Source organism: Sphaeroforma arctica (assembly GCF_001186125.1).
Source record: "Sphaeroforma arctica JP610 unplaced genomic scaffold supercont1.57, whole genome shotgun sequence".
NCBI classification, from domain to species: domain Eukaryota; class Ichthyosporea; order Ichthyophonida; genus Sphaeroforma; species Sphaeroforma arctica.
In genome coordinates, this window is record NW_014040501.1 from 88,744 (window position 1) to 102,267 (window position 13,524).

A 13,524-nucleotide genomic window follows, 5' to 3' on the forward strand; every position below is an offset into this window, starting at 1 on the left:
ATATGTATATATAGATATGGGCAAACGTATGAGTTAATACACCTTGATGTTCCTCTGTGTACTTTTGAACTAACCGTGGAAGCGTGATCGTTTCCACGTTATTGAAAAATTTCAGTCATCTTAAGGGGAGAAAATTTACTTTCTTTTTGACAGAATATGTCAGCGACATTGAAAAAACTTAAAATATATTTTATCTAAAATCGATGTTATCGCTCTGTTGCTTTCCCAGTTCTTGTCAACGAAAACTACTGGCCAGTCAACGCTCAAGCGACCTGCAACGTTGCATGCTGGGTCAATAAATCATCTGTCGACTTCGATGACAGTTATATCACCGCCTATGATACGTGCAATACTAGTAGGACAAGCACAGACCCGTATGGTGACGTATACTACGTCGATGCTGCGGGCCAATACTCATGCCCCTACAACGGTATAGAACTTCTGGACAACGGCTACATTGTCGAGGGGCCCATTGTAGAGATAATCCTATCGGATTATCTGGACTTTGACCCTTTGAAAGGTTTTTTTGACGTGTTTCTAGTAATATTGTTATCTCAGGACCAGGCAGCGAACCAGTCTGAGGTTGGCATAGGATACAATGGTATGTACATTCATTTACGATGGCTGTCTCCTTGTATTACTGAATCATATAGCCTACATTAGTGTTGGATTCTCAAAGAATTGGTATACTCTACTCGAATTAGGTCATAAGGCCTGGTTTGTGCCTCTACTAGCACATTTACAATTCATCATATAGGCCAATTCGCACATCCAGTGATCGAGCCTTTTTCACTTCGCAGTGATCGTAGGTGGCGTCATGCATGGCGAAGAGACCTACCAAGTGCAGACCGTCTATGAGGGATCGTCTGCTTTAGAGTGTGGGCCAACCGATGCCGACACGTCCGATTCACACCTGAAGTGTAAGGCGCTTATCATACCAGCCGACAAACTGAACCGGAACAGCTGTTATGCTCTCTCCATGTTTGAACAGATTCGCTTGCAAATAGTGCTTCAGCAGGCGTATTCGCCCCTGCAGTCTACTTTAAACACGACGGGTATGTTTTGAAAGGTGCGATATACATACTCCTGAAGTCATGATCTGTATGCTATCCTATATTCTTTTTAGGTCTATACATTTCGCAGGTATTGCTTTGACTATTTTTGAGAGTTTTTTAGACTTGTGGTCGGCTTGGTGTATTGTAAAGTACAAGTGTATTGGCTTCTACATGTAGATATTGGACAGGGCGAGAACACAGAGCTAATTGCGGGGGAACCCCCCTACGTCACGAACATACCGTTCAACAGCGCCGAAATTCAGTATACAACCACATCGGATGACTTCGAGACGGTAATGATGGTGGTGCACTGCTGCATGGGCATTGTCATGTTCTTGTACACCATTGTTTTCACATACCGGTCATATAAGTTTGCTGAGTCAAAGTTCAGCAACTGGTACGTCGAACGTAAGTGGGCGGTTACCCAATCTGGGGCTGCGGTACTGGTGGCTGCGAATCCGATTTACCTCTATTTTCTTATGGAGCATACTGAAACAAGCCACGCGATCCACACAAGTATCATCCTAATCGATGTGCTGTTAACCAATCTCGGTTTGGGGGTCATTTTTTTCTTCAATCTCTGCTTCTTGTCCAGGTAAGACAGCTCCAATAGCATCTGCTTAGGTTGTGATACTGCCTTCTGCTTAAATTATACTTGTCCGGGTCAACGGTATAGAGGAGGGAATAGGTTTAAAAATATTTTTCAGTTCATATTTGCGGTTGCATACATTCGATGTGAATGTATCTCCATAATTTGCGACTTGGTGATCTGAGCAACACATTTGGCCTGAGCACCTCAGAGTCCTTTTCGCAACAGCTAATTAGCTGCTCAAGCATGCTTATATCGCTGATCTGCGCGTGTACACTCCTTGGTTATTGAATTTTTGAACATACGACTCATTCATCAATCCTATGTTGGGAAAACAAGGCTGCTCGAGGCGTTTGGTTGCGGAGTATGTAGTATGCTTGAGAGACTTTTGAGTAGAGTAGTGGTCCCCATAAATCTAACAAAACCGTTCCTTTTCTACCCACTCCCAGCTTCCGACTGCCCGAGCAAGAGTATCACCGTGGCTTCCGCTTTTACGCGCCAAAACTTCTGTTTCTTGCCGTGTGGATGTTGTGCACAATCTCCGTGTCTATATATATAGTCTCTATGGAGTTTGCTGAGAGTGAGATTCATGCACAGTGGGCTGATTCTAATGTTGGAAAAATTGCAACAATCTGTCTGTTATTTGGATATTTCACAAGTATGCTTCTCGAGAGTGTACGCACGCATTTTGCGTACAAGGGCACTTTCAATACCGGTCAGAAACACAGGCACCTCATGTACCGCTTGACGATTACCTTGCAGTGCATGCTGATGATAATATTTATTTTCGAGGCCTTCTTCGTATTGGTATGGGACACCAATCAGGCCGTATACGTGTATCAACCCTTCACTGGGTTCTCCACCCTGTTTATACCATCATTTGCATTCAATATATGTGCTATTGTCACCGTCTTCGGTACTACCTACGGCTATCTCCCACCCACCAAGGCGCAATTGTTGGCGGGAGTGGTCGAGCTTGATCTCGAAGCACGTAGCTCGCACGTGCATGGTGAATTCTCGTTGTATACAGCACATTGGATGTGTGCGGCGAGCAGACTCGCGTACAAGTTCAAACCCAACGACAAGCGCAAGAAGCCGCGCAGGAGGAAAAACGTTGTGGATTCGAGGCTCGACAACCACACGATCAACGCAGCGCATGAAAGCGGTCGCGGAATATATGTAGAGCGTACAATACTTGGAAGCCCATCAAATGGTGAAGCTATAGTTGATCTGGCACTCATGAATGGTTGGTATGGCGGTGGTCACCACCCGGGGAGAAGGCGCAGTACGTCCGGCCAGATCAGTTCACATGGAGGTCAATACTGTGCGTTTGTCGACCAACAGGAATACAATCACAAGAATGGACATGCATCCAAGGACTTTGGCTCATGTGTAGATGCACGCAATGGAGATGGGGATGTGAAAACGAGCAACAGTGATAATATCGATGTTGCCATCGGATGTCGTGACGGCGGGGTTGATGATTGCCCTGATCATCAGGGTAATGAACTCACGACGAGGTTAGAACCCCGTATTAAAAATATCGAAATTTTGCACACTAAATCAGAGACACTCGCGCGCTGCACTACATCGGAGGGGCAGGGGGGTATCGACCAGCCCGATGGTTCACTGTATAGCAATACTACAGGCCAGATTGGATGTGGATATGGAAATGAAGACCGAATGAATTATGCATACCGGTCTGAAAACGGCTTCGCTCATGTCAGTCCACACCCACAAGCTCACGGGACAGCACACGCACCACCTGTACATGCACACGAACACGAGCACGCACAAAGCAACCACAGACATCACGATAAACAACTTAGACACCACGATGACGAACACAGTCACCACCAAGGAAGTGACAGCGATAGTGAGGCCTGGTCACATGATAGTGATTCAGCGGACGACACAGAGGGGAGCGGCAGTGCAAACGACAGCGCTGAGGAGCATGGGGTGAGAGACTATGCTGATATCTGGAAAAAGAAGTGGCGAAATTTCGAGCTGGTTGCGTACATCAGCGATGAGCGGACGGATACACACTGTGTCATATTTAGAAACAATGACGAGCTGGTGATCTCGTTCAGAGGCACAAAGAGTTCGGGTAATGCGATGACAGACATGCAAGCCCATCTGATACCACCGTGTTCGGACACAAATCAGGTGGGGAGTAGCAACTATTTCAAATACAAACACACCTGCGATGTGGGTTCACCATGCCGGGCGGATAAAATCCTGGTGCACAGAGGTTTTCTAAAGGCCTATAAGAGTATCAATGAGCGCGTGCTTGCGGTGCTGCGAAATGAGGTGGACGCCCATTCAGCGGGTAGTCCCAAGCCTGCTAGTATCTTATCAAGTACAAATGAGGCAGCAAGCTATCTGGATCGGTCGACTATTTTTGCAGCGCTTGTTAAGTCTGATGTTGGAAATTGCGATCATACAGAGACAGATGGTGGTGTAGGCAAAGGAGCATCAAACCAATTACAAGCGCACAAGCATAAAAAAGCAAGTGTTTTGCTGCAGAGATTGCCAAACATACAAGAAGTAGCATCACATGAGTTCGCGAACACGCAACCCCCTATCCAAACACATAAACCAACCCGTTCTGATTTAGCTGACGGCGTTTCACACCGTGATCCATTGTGCAACAACTTAAGTGAGAGAGATATAACTTCCCTGTGTAACGGGTCGCCTAGCAACCCCAGCAGTACAAGTGTCCCCGGGAGCCCCAGCTTCTTGCTTCCTTTGCCTGGGAATGCCACGGATTGTACTGGTGAATCGAAGGGGGATGGTCGTGAGCTTGAAAATAATAGAGATGCTCTCCATAAGCAACCAGACTTGGATAGAATTGCTAGTGAACCTAATCCCGTGGACGAAGGTGAAGTGGCAGCGTGGGGACAGCTGCATGTATTCGTCACTGGACACAGTCTAGGAGGTGCGCTGGCTACTCTCTGCGCGTTTGAATGCTGTAAATTCGACGCCTCCGAACTTGCTATGACGGTGTACACATTTGGTAGCCCTCGAGTGGGTAACCGCGCATTTGCTGAAAGGTGTGCTTAATTCACTATTGATAACAGTATGTTTATAGATTTATATATCCATGTATCATGCGAAGAGAACATGAAGGGTTTCCAATTCAAGAGCTCACCGATCTGATTGAACACACACACATTTCAATATAAACGTATACGACCTGACTGCATCATGCCCGGTAGCCAACGCGCAGCTAGCCTCGCCTAGTCGCTCGCCACATATCTCTCATAGTATATATTTCCACGACCTGTTTCATAGGTACGATCGAAACTCGAAGCGAATGCCGACCCACCGAATTGTCAACGATGGCGATCCTATCGTAGGGATACCAAAATTCTGGGCTCCGAAATTGTTCAACATCACGTACAAACATGTGGGCACCTGCTACACCATTGGCGGGCGGGGGGGTATAATCATCAATCCTAATTTTTCTGAACGCAGATTCCAGCTGAAGTCCAAACGTGACATATCGACACATAGCATCCGGCAGTATCGGACGGTCATCGTACGATGTATGGGTCGTGTGATGGCGGGTGAGGATCACGCGGACAGCGTGTTCGACCTGTCCACAGCTCTGCGGTCTATTACCACCACGCTGCAAGCACCCGCTGACATGTGCAGCATAGAGGCAGACGAGGCCGACGGGATAGACGATGCGCTGGGATCCATGCAATTCGACACAATGGGCCCACTCCCGAGCAGAGCCCACCTACGCAGCCTGATACAGTTGCCACGCACACATATTCTCGACGGAATGCAGGGCTCGAGTGCGAATGATGGTGTTGGCAGAGAAATAGCGAAGACGAGAACGTCGGTTATAGGACGAACAAGGCGCGTGATGCATCGAAGTGCGACCGTGGACGTTGCGGAGACGACACGCCACTCCGCGCCATGGAATGAACCATATGCATTGTAATGATATATGAGATGAACATCGTGTGCAGTTACGCAGTCCACTCCGCGCCATGGAAGGAACCATATGCATTGGAATGATATATGAGATGAACATCGTGTGCATTTACGAAGTCATGGAAAGCAGTTTAGCTACCTAAAAGATCGGATTCCGGGATTTAAATTCTTTTGCGCGATGGGCACAAATTATATGGACTACTATCGAAGCTAGACTGATACCTACTGCGCAGAATTTAGTCAACGATTGCTAATTAGTGTTTGAGGCGTGCGATTCTGTCAATATGCACTCTTCTGGCGGGAATAACTAGAGAGGCTGTTGGCACGAGATAAGCCAGATGCAAATGCCAGATGCACCGGAAAAGCGCAGAATCCAAAGCCGAGATTCTCGATCCGAAAACTATCTTGTTTTGTAAGCAGATGATAGTACCTGATTGGGATACAATTCATAGTAAAGATTCTCCCAAAGTCCTTCAATCTCCAATAGTGGGGATACCCATATAAACACCGATTCAAATATTCACCAAACTAATTGCTGCAGATGTGCTGCATCGTATGTCATGCAATGTATAGGCCAGCCACGTATACGAATACGCCATTCAATTAAGGACCTTATATATCTTGGTTTTTGATCAACGCAGCGTCAATAATTCATTTTTTGTAGAGCGAGTTGAAATCTTAAAGTACCCCAATTCCGCGAGAAGCTCTATTTATTGCATTCAATACTCTATATAATACAGGACTCGTTAGTACTGACCGGACTGTGCCTCCGCTACTTGCCGAGCTGCAGATGACGAGAGAGAGAGTGATAGTGATAAGGATTATATTTATTTTGAGGACCGAATTGAGCCAAGGCACTGGGATAACACAGCAGGATAAATCGCCAAAACTTGAGAAATGAATGAACACCAGTCTCCACATGTGCGATAAGGCTAGGGGTTAGGAGCAAATAGCGAAATTTGAGATGGCAGGAGTGTGACAGAACATTTCTATCACAAACTGCGTGTATGGTTATAAATGCTAAGCAATTTCTCCAGCAATGGCACTTTCAGAATGAACATTATATTAGCTTAAAGCTTCGAATATTGATATAGTACTCGTACCTTCTCTCTCCTTGGACAGCTCTTTGGACATTCCCTTCAAAAACCTCTGGAAAGGCACCATATACCGCATCAGTGATGTCTTCTGGAAGTCCGTGGGGACGCGACCCTCCTTGTTATTTGAACTGCTAAAGCTTGCAGCACCTGCCTCCTGTTTGATAAAATCGTCCACATCTGCGACACAAGTATAGTCGTCTATCAATAAAATGCCATATTGCAAAGAAACCAATTCGAAGCAGCGTGAGAGTGTCGCTCACATCCGGACGAGTCTTTTAAGCAAGCAGAGAACCAAACTGACTTGAATACTACAGCTGGTTGAAAATTGAGAAAAGCTGGTCAGTATATTGCAGCCACATCCAAACTCACCCTCATCCATAGGGTCTTCAGCCCCCACATTATTGGCGTGCCATTCATCTAAATCCCTAATTAGATCACTGATCGTGGGCACTTTGAAGGGATTGAAGGTGTCCAGATTGTTGACGTCGATGGGTACACAGACGCGACCTGCAACAAAGTGGTGCAGGAAATCTTAAGACATTCGTAGAATAGCAGTCTAGGTATGCGTTTGAGGTTCATGTACTCGAAGACAGCCGAACCATATACGGAACAGATGAAGCTATGACTACGAATAATGCAATAGGTCATTTTTTTTTTAAATGACCTCGGCATAAGTGAACACACCTGTCTTGGGATGAACGCAAAATGGAGACTTCAGCAAATGATTGATGCCTTTACTAACATTCACATCGAGTCTTGGGTAGATATGTTGAAGGATGATCTCATCCCGCGATGTTTTGAGTTGATAGTTCCTGGGATTCTTTGCAATGGCGAATTCAATTCTGGCTTCGAGTTGCTTCCATCTGTTTTGAGAAGGCAAGTATGTGAGCACGGGGTGTTTCTTACTACACCAAACGTGGAAGCTCATATCAGAAAAAAACCGTCCAGTCGCTCAGAGCACAGAGATTCACTATACTAGCTCGAATTGGATGCATGTAAACACGTCTGTGTTCTATATGGGCTCAAGAGTGAGTGGATGCACATACATTGAAGTTCAGGCACACCTCCACAGCATACCTTCACAGGGAGTACTAATCTCGATGCTAATCACATTAAGAGATCGCATAGGCATATGCAAACGCACTTTCAGATACACTTGAATGCCAGGTGCGGGCAGACTGCAGTCGGGAAGGTACTACGTATATGCTAAACAACAGTGTATCTATACCTACCTTTCCAGAGACACGGTCCCACTGTATGCAGGATAAGTACTATCCGAAGTGTCTGTTGGCGGGTTCTCATCTGGCTGGTCCAAGCCACACCCAAACATGCCTTCCTCCTTCCATGCCGCAAGAAGTTCAGAACGGATGCTCTCATCGGCAACTAGAGCTAGTATGGCCTTCGCCGTGTCAATATATTGCAGCAACTTCTGGTTCTTCAAAGCGACCTACAATGCAGAATGCCGTGTTGGTAGTACTGCGTGAGTACGTTATTGTCCAGCTATGCGGTTGCAAGACTTTGGAATAGGGTTCATTAAGAACATTGTTATTGAGAGTCCGAGGGGTTGCCTGATATTGTCAATACTATTCTGAGGTGCAAACTACCTGTCGCTCACACAGGCATTGAGAAAGTTAACGTTATTTCAAACACATTCACGCACTTAGGATACTATACTTTTTCTAGCCCGATTGTGAGCGGAATAGAGAATAGGTAGAACGCAAGACTGATCTGTACACTGAAAGTGCAAATAAGCTGGCAGAAGGTATAATACAAGCGATTTTCTGAGTGAGAGTGTGGTAACTCAGCTGGAGAGCGATGCAGTAGCAACAGCATAGCCTCCAAAAACCTGAAATGCGTGCGAAATCACACGGTGTACCTACCTTTTTGAAGTACCTACTGAGCACATTCAAAGCCCTGCTGAGACTAGGATGCGGAGGGTTCGTAATCTTAACCTTCTGCGCCTGTTTGTCACCACCCTTGATGACGGTCAGATACTCGGTCACAGCACCTCTCTCTTCATTGTCCATATTCCTAGCCTCCTTGTCACACACCCAACAATGCACACCACGACGTCCAGAGTATATCCACAGCTTGTGCTTGAACCCAAAGTCTTCCTCCAGCGCAACGTCCATGACGGCAATGGCTGCCGACATGAATGGCCAACACTGCAATAGTGAGATATGGTCACATGATGAGTCAGGTCGATTCAGCTGATATCACTTTGGTTCTTGGGTGCAACTTTACCAAATGCTGCGTATTCGATGTCTGCAGATATCTATCAACTGTGCTGACACAAGCCTTTGGACTAGTGACATCCACGAAAAGTTTAGCGGGTGTTGCGGCGAGATCGCTACATGAGGCCAAGTGCGATTGAAAAACCATCCTATACATGCGCAATGCCTCTCTTCGGATGCAGCTAATAAATCATCGTGACCGAGATTTTGTCTGCCATGCAGAAATGACAGCAATACAAGCTAATTCTGAAGCTTGCATAATTTAAGCCATGCGAAAGAAATTCGATTCGATAACACACATACATCATCCACATATGTCTGTATGGATGCCATACAACACGTCACAGTACATCGGAAGCACTTCGCATCTCCCACACAGTTTCAAAAATTATAACTAGTTCTACACCGCTGCGACACATACTATTCACAAGCACTTTCTTACCAGGGGGCAAATCGCTGCACCACTACAGCACGTACGGATGTCGTCATAGTCCGTCATATCTATATCGAATACCAGTTCCTTCTCGCTTGGCTTGAAATGACCACTCTTCACTGTCTTGTGATCTTTTGGCTGTAGTAGCAAGTTAGAAACGATCAGCGCGTGGTTTGGTTTTTGCCTCATGACCCATTGCTCCATCAATTGCAAATATTTGTATTTGTCAATTTCGATCATGTTTACCGTGTATGATTGAAGGTGTGGTCATTCACACGTTTTGTGAGATTTACGTTCTGTTTACGTAACTGCACGTCAAATAACGATGGCAACTGTACAATGTAGCGTTATGGACTCCGTAACTGAAGCGAAAATGTAGGTAACGTTAGATGCCGATTTTGCTAGCTAGATTGCAAGGCGTACGGGTGAGCACCAAATGGTATATGTGTCACTACTATGTGCGTTTGACCCTTACCTTTGCGTTGTACACAGCTCCTATATCAATCTTGTACGGATTCCGGCTCTGAACAGCGAGCATGAGATCTTTCATACTGTCAAAGGATTGATAACGAATATATATATCGTCCTTAAGAGTGAACGAAAATTCTCGCTGACCTAGATACCTGCCAGCTGTTTAAATAAGGAATAAAAGACGATAAGTAGAAGTTAGATCGATAATAAAATGTTCTCAGGTTCCATACTTGAATATAAAATACAAATCATGCAAGATAGGGTAGTAAAGGAAATCATTTTTGCTGTCTCGCCGAATAACCATTTTTCAGGGGTCCTAGAACACTCGCAGTTCACAAAGCGAGAAGAGTGTCAATAACCTCATACTTACTGCTTAGGTCACCATACGCAAGCCACTTATAGTAATCTTTGTAAGGGAAGAATCGCGAGTAGTACTGCTTCAGAAGTGCTTCGAATTCCGCCAGCTCGCCCCCCTCCTGCTTGCGCTTCATCGGCGTAGGGGTGGCAGCAGAGGCTTTCCTCGTGGCCTCCACCTTCTTGTGTGAGCCTATTTCGGACTTGATCGTCCTGCTTGCACTAACATTGCCAGTACTTGTTCTGGGTGTGTTGGCGCTAAATGCGTTCGATTGTTTCGCGGGCGTCGGTGTGGGTGCAGGCGTACTCTTGGCTGTACCGGTGCTGGTATTTGTTGGGGTGGGCGGGGGCAGTGGTTCGTTCTTTATTTCTCCATTGGTGTTCGATGGTTGTGACGCATTCGGCTTCGTGCTATCGTCAACTGTTCGGACAGGCAAGTGAAGTGGAGTAATCACAGGTGGGGCATGAGAGTTGTGGTTGATGATCGGATGATATGACGAACAGCACAGACTGGATAATTGTTACGAACGTGCTGGTTTTAGTTATACTATTATAAATGGGAATGATATCAAGTTTCTCAATATCGGTTTCGCATGTTCCTGGTTCTTCGTCGATAGACTCAGCAGGCCAACAGGCACCTCAAACGTAGCCACTAACAGCCACAGTACCTCGGCATGATAGTATCCAAATATGAGGCATGTGTGGGCTAGTGCTGTTAGGTGCTATATAGATCATAGTAGGTATAAATCGAGCTCTGTCTAGACATCTGGCGGATGCATACCTATTGACTGTAAGCATTTAAAAGGGCCGTGTACACAAAGACTAACAATACCTCAAACACTGTGCAACCGATACAGGAATAAATAATATCGTTAGATATCAAATTGATCTTTCAGTCGCTGAGATGCCCAATGTAATTAACCCTTAGTACTGGAATCAATGTATGCATGCGCCAGAACGTCACACACCAGCAATTTAAGTTTATTCAGTCACATTGGGAACTTTTCAAAATATTTGTATACATAATTATACCAGATAGCAGAATAAGCAACAGTACGTAAATTGTACAGAAATGCAGACGCGTGTAAGTGTACATCACCACGAACAAATATATAGGTGTAGAAGCATAAATTTTATTGTCATGCTAATTTATTTACATACAAGCACACAAACACAAACACTCTCACACTGAACTCACAGACCTATGTATATATGTAAATATATGTATACATGAATACATATACAGACACACACACACACACAGACACACAGAGAGAGAGACACACACATACACACAGACACAGAAACACACACACACACACACACACACACACACACACGACACACACAGACACACACATATATATATATATATATAGTAATTACAAATATATATATGTATAGAAATTACAAATATATCCCCAAGTATGTCTGTACATCTTTTGTGTGCATGAATCTATTCTCACGAGGTTCTTGGACATATTCGCGACTTTGAGTACTGATATACATAGTGTACAGTATCGTAGGTCTATACACTCACCTTCGTCGGAATCAACATCCATGGAAGTTTCATCTCTCTGCTCCTCGGTTTTGCATTCAACAGTTGACACCGGTTCCTTTCCTTCAGCGCTGCGCGTCTGAGTGTCAGATTTTTGATTATCACCACCATCTTTATTAGCACCCACAACATCAGACGCACTATTTTTCTCACTACTACTATCATCAACTATGGTAGCATCTGCAGCACTTTCCTTTTTGATAGAGGGTACCTCTGTTGTATCCCTGTGATTTTCTTGCTTAGTATTATTATCTGCTGCAGCCAAGCTTGCACTTCCCTCCTTCACATCAGAATTGTCTGTTGCATCAGATACGGGTTGATTCTCAGGCACTTCGCTATCTACTTCCATTGGGCCGGTGTTGATGGTACATTCTTGACTAGGTGTCTCGAGGGGTACACCGGAATTCCCGACAGAGGCCATGTTTTCCTTGTCTGCCATCTTACTTAGCAAAGCTGATAGATAGCTTCGCCTGATTTAAACTACGATGATCAATATCCGTATTCTCAGCGATATGAACGTATATGCGTGCGTATGTGTTGTCGCAAAAGAGTAGCTATACTCTAGTCCACTCTCCTCACTGTGTAAACACAAAAGTACATCGCAACCACATAATACATGTATCACGCATGTCCGTATTCTCTTTAGAACAATCCCACTTCACCTCTTGGTGGTGCTTCAAAAAGCCAGACGAATAACCAAAAAAATAATTAAAAGATGAAGAATTGATTGGTTGAAGTAGAATTTAGGCGGGCCAATGATTTTATTAGGAAAACTGAATTTACTATTTTGCCACAGCTCGACGCTCGTCAAGATATTTATATATTTCTATTTTTTTCAAAATGATGTCCACACTGTATGTACTCTAGTGCGAGTGAGAGAGAGAGAGAGAGTAGAGCTTGAATGGTATAAAAGATCGTATATATTACTGGACAATTACTTGTTAATTATGCATACGAAACATATATATTTCTCTCCGGTATCACAGTAGGAAGTGATTTGACTACGAGACGCGACGCACGGCCAACATGACCATCGGAGATATTCAACCTCAGCACGCGGTGATACCTTTTTAGTTCTGGCGAAGTTGTGATACCTGCATAGAATTGTGATCTGTCTCTGCACAGTTACGCACCACATCAAGTAGCCAATATATACAATATAAAATTAATTTTCATTACATGAAAGATAGGTAGCCTATCTGTAGCTGGTACAACGAGCCCACCGGCTTATGCAGATGGTAATTAAGTATATATAAGTATATATCAAAATGGATATGGATAACGCTCCTATGACTGAACAGCCCAAGACAGTTGTATGTAGAATGTTTCAATCAAACCCTTTTAACCCCTTATGATGGAATTTTAATCGAATTGTTATGATCATGAAGGTACTGTTTAATTGCACTTCACCACGTACCATTGGGTAGAATAAGATGGTGCTAGAGGTAAGCACCGACACTTGACACCCCATCTACTCGATTATGTTTATGCGTATGTGAAGATGTTGTATGTATGTTATTGATGTATGTCATTGCAGACAATCGATAGTGTATTAACATTGTAGCTACTCGAAAGGGTATATTTGGTGGTGCAAGATGTATGTTAATGAGTCAGGTCTTCGCAGTTACTGTATATTGCTTTCATGAACTCTGCAATATATGTACTTCCTTGCCTGAATACGCAAATCGAGTGTTTAAGTCACCGTTTTGGGAGTGACAACAATGATGTGATCTGATACATTGACCAACTAGCGTTAATCTTCTAATGTACACTACTACACACTATTAT

At 44.5% G+C, this 13,524-nt stretch overlaps 3 protein-coding genes across 3 annotated transcripts; 2 read left to right on the top strand and 1 right to left on the bottom strand.

Annotated features, from left to right (window-relative positions):
- Window positions 1-16: 16 nt before the first annotated feature.
- Window positions 17-1,654, top strand: SARC_01449 (hypothetical protein; the record flags this gene model as incomplete). The annotated part of the gene is made up of 4 exons (XM_014304826.1): window positions 17-26; window positions 230-601; window positions 801-1,055; window positions 1,233-1,654. The coding sequence occupies 4 exons, from the start codon at window positions 17-19 to the stop codon at window positions 1,652-1,654; spliced, it is 1,059 nt and encodes a 352-aa protein (XP_014160301.1).
- Window positions 1,655-2,304: 650 nt separating this feature from the next.
- Window positions 2,305-5,596, top strand: SARC_01450 (hypothetical protein; the record flags this gene model as incomplete). Its single annotated transcript, XM_014304827.1, has 2 exons — window positions 2,305-4,697; window positions 4,939-5,596. 2 exons carry the CDS (start codon window positions 2,305-2,307, stop codon window positions 5,594-5,596), a joined length of 3,051 nt encoding a protein of 1,016 aa, XP_014160302.1.
- Window positions 5,597-6,278: 682 nt separating this feature from the next.
- SARC_01451 (hypothetical protein) lies at window positions 6,279-12,334 on the bottom strand. Its single transcript, XM_014304828.1, has 10 exons — window positions 11,719-12,334; window positions 10,195-10,599; window positions 9,829-9,983; window positions 9,363-9,491; window positions 8,567-8,851; window positions 7,919-8,133; window positions 7,371-7,549; window positions 7,056-7,193; window positions 6,693-6,863; window positions 6,279-6,373 (listed from the first exon to the last, which is right to left on the bottom strand). The coding sequence occupies exons 1-10, from the start codon at window positions 12,173-12,175 to the stop codon at window positions 6,336-6,338; spliced, it is 2,172 nt and encodes a 723-aa protein (XP_014160303.1). The 5' UTR covers window positions 12,176-12,334; the 3' UTR covers window positions 6,279-6,335.
- Window positions 12,335-13,524: the final 1,190 nt, after the last annotated feature.